The sequence below is a fragment of the Canis lupus genome, chromosome 26 (assembly GCF_048164855.1).
Source record: "Canis lupus baileyi chromosome 26, mCanLup2.hap1, whole genome shotgun sequence".
Classification (NCBI taxonomy): Eukaryota; Metazoa; Chordata; class Mammalia; order Carnivora; family Canidae; genus Canis; species Canis lupus.
The window spans coordinates 48,403,012-48,417,891 of NC_132863.1; the positions used below are offsets into that span (position 1 = coordinate 48,403,012).

The 14,880-nt window shown below is 65.8% G+C and overlaps 1 protein-coding gene across 2 annotated transcripts; it reads right to left on the reverse strand.

Annotated features, from left to right (window-relative positions):
- Positions 1 to 16: 16 nt before the first annotated feature.
- CABLES2 (Cdk5 and Abl enzyme substrate 2) lies at positions 17 to 13,437 on the reverse strand. Of its 2 annotated transcripts, none has more exons than XM_072801684.1 (10): positions 12,977 to 13,437; positions 6,419 to 6,490; positions 6,229 to 6,321; positions 5,186 to 5,263; positions 4,682 to 4,790; positions 4,082 to 4,247; positions 3,617 to 3,720; positions 3,193 to 3,299; positions 2,272 to 2,476; positions 17 to 2,029 (listed from the first exon to the last, which is right to left on the reverse strand). In XM_072801684.1, the coding sequence occupies exons 1-10, from the start codon at positions 13,435 to 13,437 to the stop codon at positions 1,889 to 1,891; spliced, it is 1,536 nt and encodes a 511-aa protein (XP_072657785.1). In that variant the 3' UTR covers positions 17 to 1,888. The 2 variants fall into 2 exon arrangements, with proteins under 2 accessions (XP_072657785.1, XP_072657786.1); XM_072801685.1 differs by lacking the exon at positions 12,977 to 13,437 and adding an exon at positions 8,221 to 8,457.
- Between the last annotated feature and the right edge of the window lie 1,443 nt (positions 13,438 to 14,880).

The window sequence follows — 14,880 nt, forward strand, 5'->3', positions numbered from 1 at the left end:
AAAGGAGGCAACAGAGTATGTTGCAAAACCACATTTATTTGAAACCACAAATACAGGACTATTTGCACACAAATCATGACACGTGACTTGACAATGAGGTCAGATAGCCGCTTAGCACGCTTTTCAATGCACAGGTGCCGAGGGCCACGGCCGGCCCTCCAGTCACGCACCCAGGCTTGTAGAGAACGAGGGCTTGAGGCTGGCTTCAATACTGGCTTTGTCGAAGGACTGCTGAACACACGGGCAGCTCTGCGTTGACCACAGGATGCGCAGGGTCGCATGGGGTGGGGAGCTACAGGCGGGCAGGGGCCAGGTCCACGTGGGAGTTCCCAACGCGGACATGGGCTGGGTCCCTCTCCACGCTCATAACCCAAGAACCTCCTTGAGACGCCAGTGGTCCAGGCTCCTACCCAGGAGGGGACTGCCCGACCTCGCAGCTCCATCCTCCTCCCTAGGGTACATGTGGGCTCAGCCGCCCTGCGGGGGACAGGGAGGTACTCTACAATAAATACAGTGGGAATACGGACTTGGGCTTCGGCCTCCATACTGTAGGCTCCCAGCTGGCCTGCGGGCAGACACTGGGCCGGGCTGCACGGAGTTGCTGGTGCCTGAGGGCCGTGGTGAGCAGCACTGGGGTCTCCTTTGTGCAGAAGCACATGTGCACACAAGTACAGGGGTGGGAGGCTGTAGCCCCCATGACAGGTTTGCAGGACAGTGGTAGGGAAGCAGCTAACTGGCCCAGCCAACGTCATTTTTGACAGCAGCTCACCCAAGGGGGAGACCCTCTTGGTCCTTCACTGTGCTCTGGAGAAGCGGGGCCGGGACGTGCAGGACGCCAAGACCACGGGCCTTGTGGGCATGTGGGATACAGGCCTCTTTACAAGTGACGGCCACTACCCCTTCCTGCCTGGAAGAAGTGAGCACGAACCCCCTTAGGGAGATGCTGCCGTGGGGGGCAGAGCTGTGGAAGAGCCTGTCTCCCGTCTGCTTGAGGATCGACTGTGGCTTCAGGTCACAGCTTCAACAGATCTCACGTAACCAATTCTGTTCCCTTAAAAAGACCCATAGGACCAAATCCCAAGTAACAATAAATACACTGTTTTTCTCCGTGACAATATTGCTTAGGAAGATCAAGAGCCAAGAGCAAGCAATCCAGTCATCCTGAACGTCCAGAGTGTCGCAGGGTTTCCTGGTGACAGGTGAGGGGCGGGTCCCCCGAGGGGCAGGCCAGTGTCTGCGCCGAGGCCCGCTGGGGTGTGCGACACTCGGGCACCAGGATTTCACAGTGACACGATGCTTGGAAGAGTAAAGAAGGACACAAACTGGAGTCTGCTCTGGTTGCCTTAACGAAATGCCAGAGCTCCGCCTGTGGGTGCAGGGGAGGCGGTGGGCAGCCCCGGGGCGCTGTGGGCTGCGAGGGAGCCAGGCCGTGGGGGTGCAGTGCTGCGTCTCCACATTCAAAAACCCAATACAGCCAAGACCAATACTCAGTGTTAACTTCAGCAATTTTGGTGTTCGGTGGGTCTGGAAACCCCATCTCCACCACGATACCTGCAGAAGACGTGAAGGAGGAGGGTGCCGCAGAGCCGGGATGACCCTACACGGTGAGCGGCCGGTGTAGCCCGCCTGCAGGCACGTGGGGAGGAACACAAAACCTCCCATCCTGCTCCTGTGATGACACAAGCAGGCCCTCGGGAATACGTGGTGGCACAGTGCGCTTTGGAAGGACACTAGGGTGTGAAGACGATGGCATCAGTCGCAAAGGGCAGGCGAGCCCCCGCTGGGTGGGCGTGCACGGCAGCGCCCAGAACACCTCCTGGGCCCCAGTGTGTGTGTGCCCGCGCCGGGGCTGTCCCGGTGGCTCCTGGCACGGGGAGGCCAGCCGCGGCTAGCACTGCTGCGTGAGGCGTCTGTAATGAGGTAACACCTGGCTCTCGGGAAGGTAGAGCGCGAGTTCCAAGGCCACCAGCACCGTGAACTCGAACCCAATGAGATCCCGTCTGTTGAATCGAAACCTTTCTTCTAGCTTCTGTGTTGAAAAAGGGAGAAGGTTACGTGGGGCCCGGGCTCTGCCTCCCACCCAGGGCAGTGGGTCTGGGTGTGGGCGCAGGCCGGGTTCCAGGTGCCTGGTGGGGGGACAGCGGGGTGCAGGCCTGGGAATGGGGGCAGGGGTACAGGCCTGGGCGTTGGGGGGATGGGATCATGGGGGGGTGCAGGCTGGGCTGAGGCCGGGCTGGGCGGTGGCAGTGGCGGCAGGACAGGCGTACTCACGTCGATGAGCTGCTTCACTTCGCTCCTGCGGAGGTCGCTGCTGATCTTGGCGGCCAGCAGCACGCAGGCCCCAGCGCACAGCTTGCGGTTCTGCTTGTTGAGTTTGCCCTGCAGGACGAGCTTCTCGAAGTACACGTAGGCCATGGACACCGTCACGGGCTCCAGGCTGCACTCCTCAGAAAGGTTCCGCATCTCCCGTTTTAAACTGCAGGTTTGCACGAGGTCAGGTGCTCACGGGCACGGGCCGAGGAAGCGGCCACCCTCTCCCTGCCCACAAATGGCCCTCTGGGCTGCGCAAAGAGCCCCATCCCCTGCGGGTGAGGATGGCCCAGCACTCGGCCCGCAGCATCCACCCCGCACTGAGCTGTACCCCTGGACCTACATCGTCCTCCAGGGGACACCACAGAGGACACAGTCCCTGCTGTCCTGTAGCAGCGAGGGGGACAACATGGGGAGAAAACTGCCCATAGAAAGGCCCTGAGGCGCAGACAGGCTGACGTGCATCTGGACCTCAGTGGAGCCACCCCCCTCCCCCCCGGTGTGACGCGGGGACCAGAAGCACCCAGGGCAGGCACCGGGAGGCCCCGCTCCGGACGGTCCACTGCTTACTCGCCGCGAGCTCTCGGGCAAGCCTCCTCGGCCCTCGATCCCATGTGTCATGGGGGCAGCACAGTGCCCACCTCCCACGCTGTCGTGGGCGTCAGGGAGGAGGACCAGCAGGTGCGGGTACGAGAGGCAGCAATGCAGCCTGGCCCGCAGAGGTGGAAGGCAGGGGGCCGGGGGGCTGCCGCTACGGGCCTGGGCACACGGCAGGAGAGGGCCCTGGGTCTGCGTATGTCAAGCTCAAGGACTCCCTGGAAATGGGGGAGGGACGGCCCATCACGGTGGCGGGGCCCCGAGACCTCGCCTCAGCCCCCTCACCTCCTGATCTTGCTCAGCGTCAGTTTGATGTGGGGGAACTTCTCTCGGAAAGTCTCGTTCATGTCCTTCTTGAGGTCAGAGGGCTTCACGTACTCTATCACCGTGGTCTGCGTGCAGAAGGCAGCAGGGTGGGGGCCGGCCCTGCACAGCTCTGGGGCCCCCCGCCCGGGCCCTGGGGGCGACTTCATGCTGGCCCGGTCTGCAAGCGTGAACGTGCTGTGGCTTCAGGCACCAGATGTAACAATGATGCCCCAGGCAGGAGGGGCCGAGGGCATGGTGGCCCCAGGCGGAGAGCTCAGCGGCCCTCTGGCCTGCCCACCCGCTCCTGTCCCAAGGTGCTGCCAGTGTCCTGGGCATGGGGGGCCCGGGCTGCCCCCAAACCACAGGGGTGTGCGGTGTGGGCATGAGTTGGCGCTCAGCGTACCATGTAAGATGCGAAGATGAGGACCCGCTTGTGCTTGCCGCAGGGCCACTGAGGGTCGTCCAGGAGGTTGGGGTTGTACTCCAGTGCGTCGCCCACGTCAGTCCCTGCACGCAGACAGCAGCCCTGACGCACCGCGAGCCCCGAGCTCTGGCCCACCGGGTTCTGCTAACCAAGCCTCAGAGGGAAGCATGCTCCTGGGGCCAGGAGAGGCTGCAGGCCGTGGTTCCCCGTCCCTGAGGGCTGGGTGGAGGCGGCTGTCCTGACGGGGAGGGACCCCAGCCCCCAAGCCACCTGTGGACCCGGGCTCTCCGCGGCGCATGGTCAGGTGACGCCGAGGCTGCTCTCACGGGAGCCCCTACTCTCCTGACCCTGCTCCCAAGCCTGGCGCCCTGCCAGCCACGTGCTGTCCCGTGCCCAGCCCGTGCGGCTGCCAGCCCTGCGCCTGGTCAGGGCACACCAGGCTACCTAGTTCCGCGCCGGTTGGTGCTGACTTGGCTGGGGCAGCTTTGTATCTGGACGCCGGCAGAGTCCGGGGGACGCTGGGCCGGGGCTGGGGTGGCAGGCCGTGGCTGTCCGTCTTGTGTGTGACCAGAGCATTGGTAGGGTACAAGAACTTGGCATAAGACACCACCTGGAGGAGCAAGGGTGCCTGGGCTCAGTCTCTGTCGTCCCTGGGCCCACGGCCCCGTGCCAAGAGCAGAGGTCCAAGCAAGCCCTGCCTGACCCCTTCCTGCTGCAGGAAGGGCCCCCACAAATGCCACCCTTGCCATCCTGTGTGGGATCCGCAGCACGGGAACCTCCTCCCTGCCCCTGAAGCCCCTGGCCTCTGACACCGGTGCAGACGTGGCACCGGGACACCATCCACACTCAGGTCATTTCTCGTCACTTGGCTGCTGAGCGAGGCGACAGGCCCATTTCTACAGGGCTGTGTGCCTTCCTCCCACCGACACTGCGCGTTTTAGAAGATTCAAGGAGATGCCCCTCCATGTGTTCGTTGCCTCAGTGAGCACAAGCTCCGTGCCCGCCCGCCCGCCTGCCCCAGCCGTGCACGGCACCCACGCTTGCCTTCCCATCTGCTCCCAGCTCGACGCCTTCCAACTCAAAGACCATCTCAGAGGACACAGAGACGCCGCCGGACGGGTGCCTCTGCTTCTGGCTGTCCACCCTCAGGTCACTGCAATGTACGGTGGGAGATAGCTGCTGCCTTCCTCTGCCCCCGGAGGCCGCCTGGTGCCCCCCCTTCCCAGGCCCACGCGCTTCCCGTTAGAACACCCTGGAGCAGCTCCAACCCCTACCAGACTGCCCGGGCCTGTCCCAGGGGAAGGTTCCCTACTGCCAGGTCCCCTGGTGCTGTCCCCCCAATGGCTGTGTCCTTCCGGAGTCATGGAGTTGCGCACGGACGCACAGCAGCATCCCCATGAGGAGCGTCCCAGGCAGCTACACTTAAGCAGCTCAAGCGAAGTAACGGTGCGGACACGCCCCTGCTAGAGCCAGGGCCCCGTGGCCTTCGGAGCTCCCGAGCAGCTTCGGCAGCCTCGGGATCACTCCCGGGCTCCCCGGGCCACTCACCTGACCCGCAGGCCTTCTCCATAGGGCAGGACCGAGAAGGCTGCACACAGGGACCGCTTGGCGCAGATGAGCACGATCCTGCGGGGAGGTGTCGGTCAGAGCAGGTGGCGGGCGCTTCTGGGAGAGAATCCCTTCCCGCCCAGACTTGGGTGGCGCAAGCTGCCTGGGGTGTCCAGGGGACAGGAGAGCCAGTCCATGTGCTTGTCCTTGGTCCCGCCGGTTCCCTCCAGGTGCTGAGGGCGGTCCGTCCCGGGGCAAGCGCATCCCCTCCACACGACGTACAGCACAGGAAGGTCTCGCCTGGCTCAGGCAGGCAGGGGCAGGTCTTGGGTCGGGACTCACTGGGAGGGGCCGGGCTTTGGAGGGTACTAGAGGCAGAGGGGGTGCCCAGGGGACACGGGAGGGCCCGCGCTCAGCCAGCCTGGATGACCCGCTGGTGGAGTCAACGTCCCGAACCAAACTGGCTGTGAGGTGCCCAGTGCGGGAACGTGTTTCTCCCCTCTGGGTCCAGCTCTGCCCTGCCCTGCTCCAGCAGGGGAGACTCCCCTCTTCTCTGGCTGGGACCTGGCACCTGCGCTCCCTGAAGCCAGCCCAGAGCTCGGGCCTGCCCCTCAGCCCCAGCATGAGCCTGTCACGCGAGGGGTCGTGCTGGGGGGGCGTCTAGGACCCTGCTAGAGCACAGAGCTCCCTGAGCAGGGCTGGGGCGAGGGGGGCAATGGGAGCCCCGAAGGGCCCCCGTGCCAGTCCTGGACCCCGGTTTGGGACACCTGGATCCCGCCTTGAAGGTCAACCACCCTGTGCTGCCCAAATAACACTGAGCCCTGCTCTCATGGCCACACTGCTTCACCACGGCCGCCCTGCGTCCCTTCACCCCACACTTTACTCAAGCTGGCGTCCCCTGTGTGGCTCTTCACCCAGGTCCCGGCCCCCCCGAGGTTCGAGGCTAGGCGTGGCGGGCAGCTCCAGGGCTGCAGGCAGGGGCCCAGGACCGATGCCAGCCCCGCCTCTGGGCGGCCACAGGCTTCCCCCCGGGCACCTGGTACCTGCTGTTCCTCGTGTCATACTGCCTCATGTTCTTGATGAAGTGAGTCTTCTTCAGGCCTTTGTGTCTTGGGGATCCGGATATGTGTTTGGTTCTGCCGGGTAAAAACCAGGTCACTCTCCGCCCCCTGGAGACACCCTCTGGCCCCACAGCAGGCGGTGGCTGGGTGTGCAGGGTCTCCGAGACCTTACCTCTGAACGGAGGCACATCCCACAGCGTCTTCCAGGAACTCGAGCGAGCAGCGCTGGGAGGCCACTCGCCTTCTGTAGAAAGACAGAGCAGGGCATCAGCTAACAGGCCTGGGGCGCGGGTCAGGAGCCTGTCTGTGCCGAGGTCTCAGCCTTGGGCAGGGCCGCCGAGGATCAATTGGCCAGAAGAATCCAAGGGGGACCAGCACCCTGGCCCGCTGCTCTGTCACCTCCCAGAGCTCAGCCCGGCCATCCCGAGTCCTCTCTGGCCCAGGACTGGCAGGGCAGGTCACGCTCCCCCACAGGCTGAAGGCAGGCGGGGCTTCAGGAGGGCCTCCAGAGTTGGAGGAGCACCCCTGGGCTCCCAGCCCGTGTCGGGGGCCTCTCGAGCCCGAGGGCTCAGAGACCCCGTGCAGCCGCACCCTCAGGTCAAGATCACGGAGCCAGGCTCCTGGCAACGAGGCCAGCGCCGCTGTCACTTGTCGACCCCTAGTCCTCATGGGGCCGACACGCACATCCCCCAGGAAGGGCCACGTACAAGGCCACATACAAGGGCCCCAGGTCCCCACACTTTCCCAGCAAGAGGGAGGCTCCCAGAGGCCAAGGCTGGGTAGTCTAGGCAATGGAGCAACACGGTGCTGTGCCCGGCTGGGCCATGTGCCAGGTGCCCCGTGTGTCTAGAGTGTGAGTGGGTCCGGGCTCCTGGGGAGGGCGTGGGGGAGGCGACACACGGCCGAGGAAGCCACTTCTGGGAGCTGCAGCCTGTGCAGAAGCAGCAGGGCCCCTGGCTTGCAGACGAGGCCCAGAGCGGTCAGGCCACCTCGCTGGGTGGAGCCAGCCTGGAGTCCAGTCACCCAGATCAGCGAGTCCCCAAGGAGCCAGGGTGACAGGCAGTCCCCGCCATGTGCTAGGGGCCCAGCCGCCACCTCTCCCTACAGGGGGACAGCCTGTGGTGGCACAGAAGCTGGGAACCAGCCCCAGATCACACAACAGGACGCTGCTAGGGGGTGATGTGAGCGCAGGGGTCAGTCAGCCAGGGGAGCCTGGGCTGCAGTGGCCGCCTGAGCACCGGCCGGGTGACACAGGGGTGGGGGCACCAGGGGCCTCTGCAGGCAGGGGTGCTCACAGGGCAGCAGGAGGGGCGAGGTGGGCAGACGCCCAGGGTCCTATGAAACAGGGTGCGTGTGGGGGTGTGTGCTGCAAGTGAGTAGGTGTGTGTGCAGGACCCGTGCCGAGAACAGCAGCCGCCTTAGGAGGAACCCGAGCGCCCTGGAGGTTCTGTGCCAGCCTGGTGGCAGGCTCGGGCCCCCGGAGCAGCGTGGGGCGTCCTCAGGGCACCTCCCAGGTGCTTCCCAGCGGGCTCCCCACACCTGGGGCATCATGTGCGGGGCCCAGGCTCAGGGCCCGACAGAGCGGCAGGTGACACACGGGCCTCTGCTGCTTCACTCACGTTGCCCGGGGGCTCAGGGCTGACGCCACTCGGCTCATGGAGCTTTTAAACCTGTTCCCAGTTGCTTTTGCAGGTATGTGCTTTTCTTCCACTTTTCTCTCCTCCTAATAAGCATTTTACACACTCAGTCCTCACGACAGCTGCATGCAATGGGCACTGTTACCACTCTCACTTGGCGCGTGGGGAGACGAGCCAGTTGCCCGAGGTCCCCCGGTGGGCCAGGTGGTGCTGGGACGCGCGTGATAGCAGGTGGTCCGGATGCTCGCCGACGGCAGTGACACTGCGACTCCACGCCCATGGGCCCTGCTGGGCTGGAACCAAGGCCACCCCTCAAGTGCTCCTTTCCTGAACTCGCCTCTGCTCCACATGCGCTGTCTGGGCTGTGATGGAGAGCCTGTGACGGCGCCGGTCACGGAGCCCCGAGCTCTGAGGCGCAGCGCTGCGGGGGCACTTGGCACCTGGGAGGCCTAGGTGTGTGGCCCACCGTGCTCTCAGAGGCAGGCTGACGTGCAGATCCTGGGGAAGGGGGCAGCGTCCCAGTCTGCAGAGGTCTGAGTGAGGCACGGTGACAAGCTGGTGGCTGCAGAACATTCTGGAAGGGGAGCCTTTGTGGGCAGGAGGGAAGCAGCCTGCACACTCCAGGGATCCCAAAATCCTTGGGTGTGGAGGTGACCGCGTGTCGGGTGGCGCCCGTGGCAGCCAGTCTGCGGGCTCCCAGGAGGGGAAGGCGGCGGGGAAGCCGGCAGCCAAGCCACAGGCGAGGCATCGGAGGCCTGGTCATGGACGCACCACCTGCAGGGGCCGCCCGGGTGCTGGGGCAGGGCTTACCCTTCCCGGGCCGTGGAGGTCGCTCAAGTGCCCCTTTCAAAGTCCTCATGACAGTGAGGCCAGTCAAGCTTTGGCAGTGGTTCCCCTGCAGGAAAGTCCAGCCCCTCCGTGAGTCCCCCGCACAGCCCCCCAGCACGGATGGCCCCGGCCAAGGGTGCCCTGCTCAGCCTCTCTGGGATCCGCCCCGGGGGGGGCTCTGCACGGCCAGCAGGAGGCCGGGCCCGCTGCACTCCCGGCGTGCCCAGACACAGAGCGCCCCGACTCCGTCGTGAAGCTCTATGACGTGGGTGACGCACGTTGGGGCGCTGGCGTGCTAGGGGTGCTGGCTGCGGAGAGCTGCTGGGGGACAGTGTGTGCTGCCCCTGAGTGCAATATGCATTCACACCCCCATAAAAACACCACCAACAAACAAGCTACAATAAACAGAACTTGGGCTTTCTGCTAGCGGCGCTGCCACCCTCCTCTGTCCCCGGATGTCTGGGCAAACCCAAGCCCCCTGGGCCAGGAAGCCCCTCTGCTGAGCCGGTCAGGGTCAGGGTCAGCGGGACGGCGTCTACGCGCCATGACTGGCCCGAGGCTGCCTGCATCGGACCCTGTGGGGCAGAAGGGGTCAGGGTCATGGGTGTGGGCGAGGCTGTCGGGAGGCACAGGTGGCACCACACGGACCACAGGCCTGGCTGTGGCTCACTCTTAGCGTTGCCAACCCCCCACCTCGAACGCGAAGCGCGCTTGCAAACAGGAAGACAGGTGGGTACCAGACAGCTCTACACCTGATGAACATCCTTCACTTTGTACCTGCAGAAATGCCCAGCCGAGGAAGGGCTCCCACCTCAGGTCTGTTTGGGGGCCGAGGACCCCCAAGCTAAGTGAGGGGCCGAGTGAAGGGGTCAGACCAGCTGGCGTGGGGCTGACGGGTACCCGTGCAATGACCTGGGAGCTGCTCCTGCTCCGTGCCCTTCTGAGGACGCCACCCGTCCTTGCAGACCCTTGTGCACACTCGGCCAAGGAGTGGTGGTCCTGGGTACCCCACTTCACCAAGTTCCTGCCAGGAAAAGCACAAACTCCAAATTCTAGCCATCTGCTCATAGAGGCCTGAAGTTCCCCTGGTGATGGGACCCAAGGTGGTCTCTGGGAGCCAGGTCTCGGCAAGGCCTCTGGGCCACCACGGGGTAATGTGCCTCTAGGCTCTAGCCTCATCGGCAACCATCTCCCACTTGTCTTCCAACAAGAGCCCCCCCAAATCAGAATTGTAAGCAAAATGTCAGATGCTACACCAAAATTGGCTTAATTTGGACAGGAGTTTGACAGCTTCGGGAACACAAGGTGGCTCCTGGCCAGCAGAGCAGCTAAAACCCAGGCCCTTTCCAGGGTGAGCCCTCCAGAATCACAGGGGTTTCTGCTCTCCGCTAACAGCAATGTACCCGGCCTCATGGCAGCGCCCCTGGCTCACCTTCCCTGTCCTTAGTACCTTGGGCACTCGTGGGCGCCCTAGAGGGCTGAGCTGTGCCCTCCAAGAAGTTGTGTTGAAGTCCTAACCCCTGACATCTGTGACTGTGACCTTATTTGGAGACAAGGCCTTTGCAGATGTGACCAAGTGAAGATGAGGCCATTAGGGTGGGCCCCGATCCAGTGACTGGGGTCCTTATGAGGAGAGGAAGAGGCCAGGTGCAGACACAGACACGCAGGAGAAGCCACGTAAGACGGAGCCATCCGGAGCTGGGGGAGGCAGGACAGCTCCTTCCCTGGAGCTTCCCAAGGGAGCGAGGCCCTGCCTCGATCTCAGACCTGCGACCCCTGAGACAGTGTGAGAAGTGGCGGCTGCTGTCCAGGGCTGCCCTGAGGCCAGCAGGGGCCTGAGGACCTGTTCCTGCTGGAGGAGCCCAGAAGCCCGCCTGCTGGCCTTGAGTGACCGCAGTGTTGAAATGAAACAGCCCGTTAGAGGTTTGAGGAGGGAAGGATGGACTCCAATGACTCGCTCCGTGGCTCAGCACGAGGCCACACCGGGCTGAACCCTGGGTATGAAATGCAACTTCCCGGTGTGGCCTGAGCGAGAGCACTCACTGAGCGAGAGCACTCACCTGCTCCTGAAGAGTGTCTGCTCACCTGGCTCCCGCCACGCCCCCCCCCACGCCCCCCAGCCCTTGACCTCACCCGACCTCACACAGCCCCTCAGGTGGGTGGTAGGTAAGGCTAAAGCACTTCACAGAGGAGTAAACTGAGGCTCAGTGAGGTTCCTGCCCAAGGTCACAGAGCCCCTGACAGTGGACCTAGGATGACAGCCATCTGTCCGCAGAGCCTGGGTCAAACAACCACACATGGTACAGACCTCAGGAGGCCCTCAGTCTCCTCCACGCCTGAAACACAACTGACCCTCAGACCGGGCCTGCAGTTAGGGGCCCCCTTGGCTCGGCCAGACGTGCCCCACGCGCTCTGCGGCGACTTCCCTGTGGGCAGAGCTGGTGTGGCCCAGAGGCAGGAAGGAGAGGCGGGAGAGGGATCAGAGCAGGGGCTCAGGCCACGGCTGGAGGGACATGGGGACGGGCGTGGGTGCAGCAGGAAGACCAACGGGCACCCCGGCACTCATGCCACATCCCATCCCGTGCCAGCTTCCTCCTGGGAACAGGCAGTGCAGGGCACCACCAGCCACTGCGGCCTCGTAGTACTCCTGGTTACAGGCGCTGCATCCAACATCCGCGCCCCGAGCCCTTCCCTGGAGCGTGGTCTGGGGGGGGGGGGGCTGCTGCCTAGCCCACTTTGCAGGGTTTGGCCCGCAGCAGGGCCGCCATCTGCTGACCAGAGAACCTAAGATGACGCACAATCTGTCCAGAGTGCACACGCACCCCGAAAGGGGGCGGCCTGGCGTCCGACGGTGGGTGGAGAGCAGACCCACACTGCTGGCACACAGGCCTGGCAGCAGGCGCACCACCTCTCCCCTGAAGCTCCTCAACTCATCACACAACAGAGGGGCTTTGCCACTCGGCTCTGGCACCACAGAGGGACTCCAGAGACCCGGGGTGACCTGGGACCATCCTCAGGGCTGACTCTCTAGCTTCAAGGAGGAAGACGAGTATGCTTCAGGGCTCTGGTGTAAAATGGACCGATTTCCACCAGCGAAACAGCTCTTCTTTACACTCGGCCTCTGCGCAATGAGCAGCCCCACCTCCCCAGGATGGCAGGAGCGTGGTGCCGAGCTGCCATGTCCGGGGCCGAATGACCCCTTGGCACCACTCAGCCCCGTGCCGTCTCTGGGGCCTTGGTCAGGCCTGTTGGTGGCGAGGGTCAGATCCTCCCGGGCCGCCCAGGAGGCAGCCGCGTCTCTGTACAGCTGAAGTCCTCCCGTCTACGGTGTGACGGCCACCTCGGTAAGCTCTTCTCCGGGGGCCACACACCAGAACTCGGACAACCAAGCCTGAATTCTGGCTCAACCCATCGAGGGCCAGGGCGAGCGGCAGCTGCGGCTACTACAGCCGTGATGGCCTCAGGTGGGAAGGGCCAACCCTGAGCCCAGGGCCTGGCGGTGGTCTCCGGGTCTCCGGGCCTCCCACCTGCGCAGGGCGCCTCCCTGCACACCCGCGGGGCCAGCCTCCGGAGGGCCTGCCCTGCGGACAGTCGCTAAGCAGTGGCCTTCCCGAAGGACGGAGGCCTGGGCCCCAAATCACCCCTCAGGGTGAAGGTGGGAGGGCTCGGGGTCACCCCAGCCTCAGGGGCCGAGGCAGGGGCACCCAGAGGTGCAGCTCCAGGGGAACACAGTGGGGTGTCAGGCAGACGGGAGGAGCAGGGCTTGGGGGGGTGGCTGTCCTGGGGCTCCCTGGAAATGGAGTCAGGGCAGGGAGGGCAAGTGCGAGCGGGGATGGGGCCCTGAGCTCAGAGGGGACGGTGGGGGCACGGAGGTGGGGGGCTGTGGCCTGGCGCAGGAGCCTCTGTGACAGCGCGGGGAGGCCCGGGCACCCCGGGGGCCTGAGAGCAGAGCCCAGGGGGAGGGGCGTGTCCGGAGCAGCCGGGAGCGTCCGGGGGCGCTGATAAGGGCTGAGCGAACCCCAACGGCCAGGCTCGGGGTTGCCAAGGTTGAGAGGGGCTGGCGCGGTCAGGGGGGCCTGAGCCGGCGGACGCATCCCGGACTCCCGCGGCGCAGGGTCACCTTCCCACCCCGAGGCCTGTGCGGGCCTGTCGGGGTCACGGGGTCACGGGGGCCCCGCGCCCCAGGTCCCGCGCAGAGGCCCCGCCCCGCGCCTCCGGGGCGCTGACCCCGGTCCCCCCCCCCGCCCCGCCCCCGCCCCGCTCACCTCTGGCGCTGCCCGTCCAGCGGGAGGCCCAGGCCGGGGCCGGGCGCGGGGCTGAGCAGGCCCTGGGGCGCCGACGCCCGGGTGGCGGGGAGGCCGGCGGGGGGCGCGGGCGGCGGCGGCGGCGGCGGGGGGGCCCCGCGGGCGGGCGGCTCGGGTCCCGGGGGTCCCGGGGGTCCCGGCGGCGGCGGCGGCGGCCCGGGCGGCTCGCGGGCCTCGGCGGGCGGCGGCGGCGGCGGCGGCGGCGGCGGCGGCTTCTCCCCGCCCGGGCCCAGGCTCGGGGGCCGTCCGTCCAGGGAGATGTTGTTGAGGAAGAAGAGCGCGGCCTGGCGGCGCCGAGAGTCCCCGCGCCTCCGGAGCGCCTGCGGCGGGGCCCGGGCGGCGGGGCCGGGGCCGGCGGGCGGCGGGGCCCTGGCGGGGCCGGGGGTCGGGCCCGGGGCTCCACCCGCCGCGGCCGCGGCCATCCTCCGACTGAGCCCGCCGGCCGCCCGCCGCCGCCGCCCCGCCTGCGCGCATGCGCCCGCGCCCGCCGCCCATTGGCCGAGGCGCGCCCGCATGCAAATGTCCCGCCGTCCCGCCCACCCATTGGTCGGCGCGGGGGCGGGGGCGGGGCGCGGGGGGGGGGCTCCCGGGCGGCTCCCCCGGGTCCTAGAGGCGGCGCCGCGGCGGCCCGAGGGAGCGGGAGAACCTGCAGACGGCCCCGCGGGGCCTGGCCCGGGCCGAGCGGCGGCGGCGCCCCGGGTTCGAGTCCCCGCCTCGGAAACGGCGGCCGCGGGGCGGCGGCGTTCAAGTTCAGCCTCCGTCTAGCCGGAGCCTTTAGGCTCCAGCGCACGTCTCCCGTGGGGTGCGGGGTGGGGGGGTGCGGGGAGCTGAAGCCTTGCCCCCTTCCCGCGGGGGGGGGATTCAGCTTGCGAAGGGCCTTCCCCCCAGGAGCCCCAAAGCTCCCCGGAAGGGCGGGCGGTGCCACTCGGCTTCCCTTCCCAATCGAAGAAGACACCTGCCAGGAATGGCAGACGGGGGTGGGGGTGGGGGGTGGGGGCAGCGCTGGGCCTTCAACCCCGGGCGGTCTTGCACTCCCACGGCAGCAGGGTGACCCTGAGCCCTCCAGGTGCCTAGGCCTCATTTTCCTCTTCTGTATGCAGGTGGCCCTGACTTCAGAGCAGGTGCCTCCATGCTCAGGTGCTGCCTCCTGGAGCCCCCAGGAGCCCACCCGCGTCTGCGGGGACAGGGTCCTGCCCCACCTCTACGCCACCCTTCTGCTCTGTCCAGCTTTCTGCCTTGGACAGTGACTTCAGGGTGTTGTGAGGATCAAGGGCCCCCCCAGCACTGGGTCAGCTGTGCGGCTGCAGGGCTGGGCACTTGCCGGTGGGTTGGTCGCCACAGCTGAGCGTGCCTCTGTGGGCAGCTTACCCAGCGCGCAGTGCTCAGTGGTCAGTGGAGAGGGTGGGGGCGGGACAGACCCCCTGAGATAGTTTCTTTCTTTTATTTTTATTTATTTATTTTATTTTATTTTAAAAAGATTTTATTTATTTATTCATGATAGTCACAGAGAGAGAGAGAGAGAGGCAGAGACACAGGCAGAGGGAGAAGCAGGCTCCATGCACTGGGAGCCCGATGTGGGATTCGATCCCGGGTCTCCAGGATCGCGCCCTGGGCCAAAGGCAGGCGCCAAACCACTGCGCCACCCAGGGATCCCTCCTGAGATAGTTTCCTGTCCGTCCTGCACGACCCACTGCCTTTTCGCCGCCCCCCCCTCCCCGCCAGTGGCCGTGTCCCCTCCTACTGATCTTCATTTGCCACCACGGGTAGGCTCACCCAGTGTCCAGCCTGTCCTCATTCCTCTTCCCTCTGCTCTTCCAAGTTGGTCTTCAAAGCCTCTCCCATGCCTGGTGGAGGGGCTTGACCAA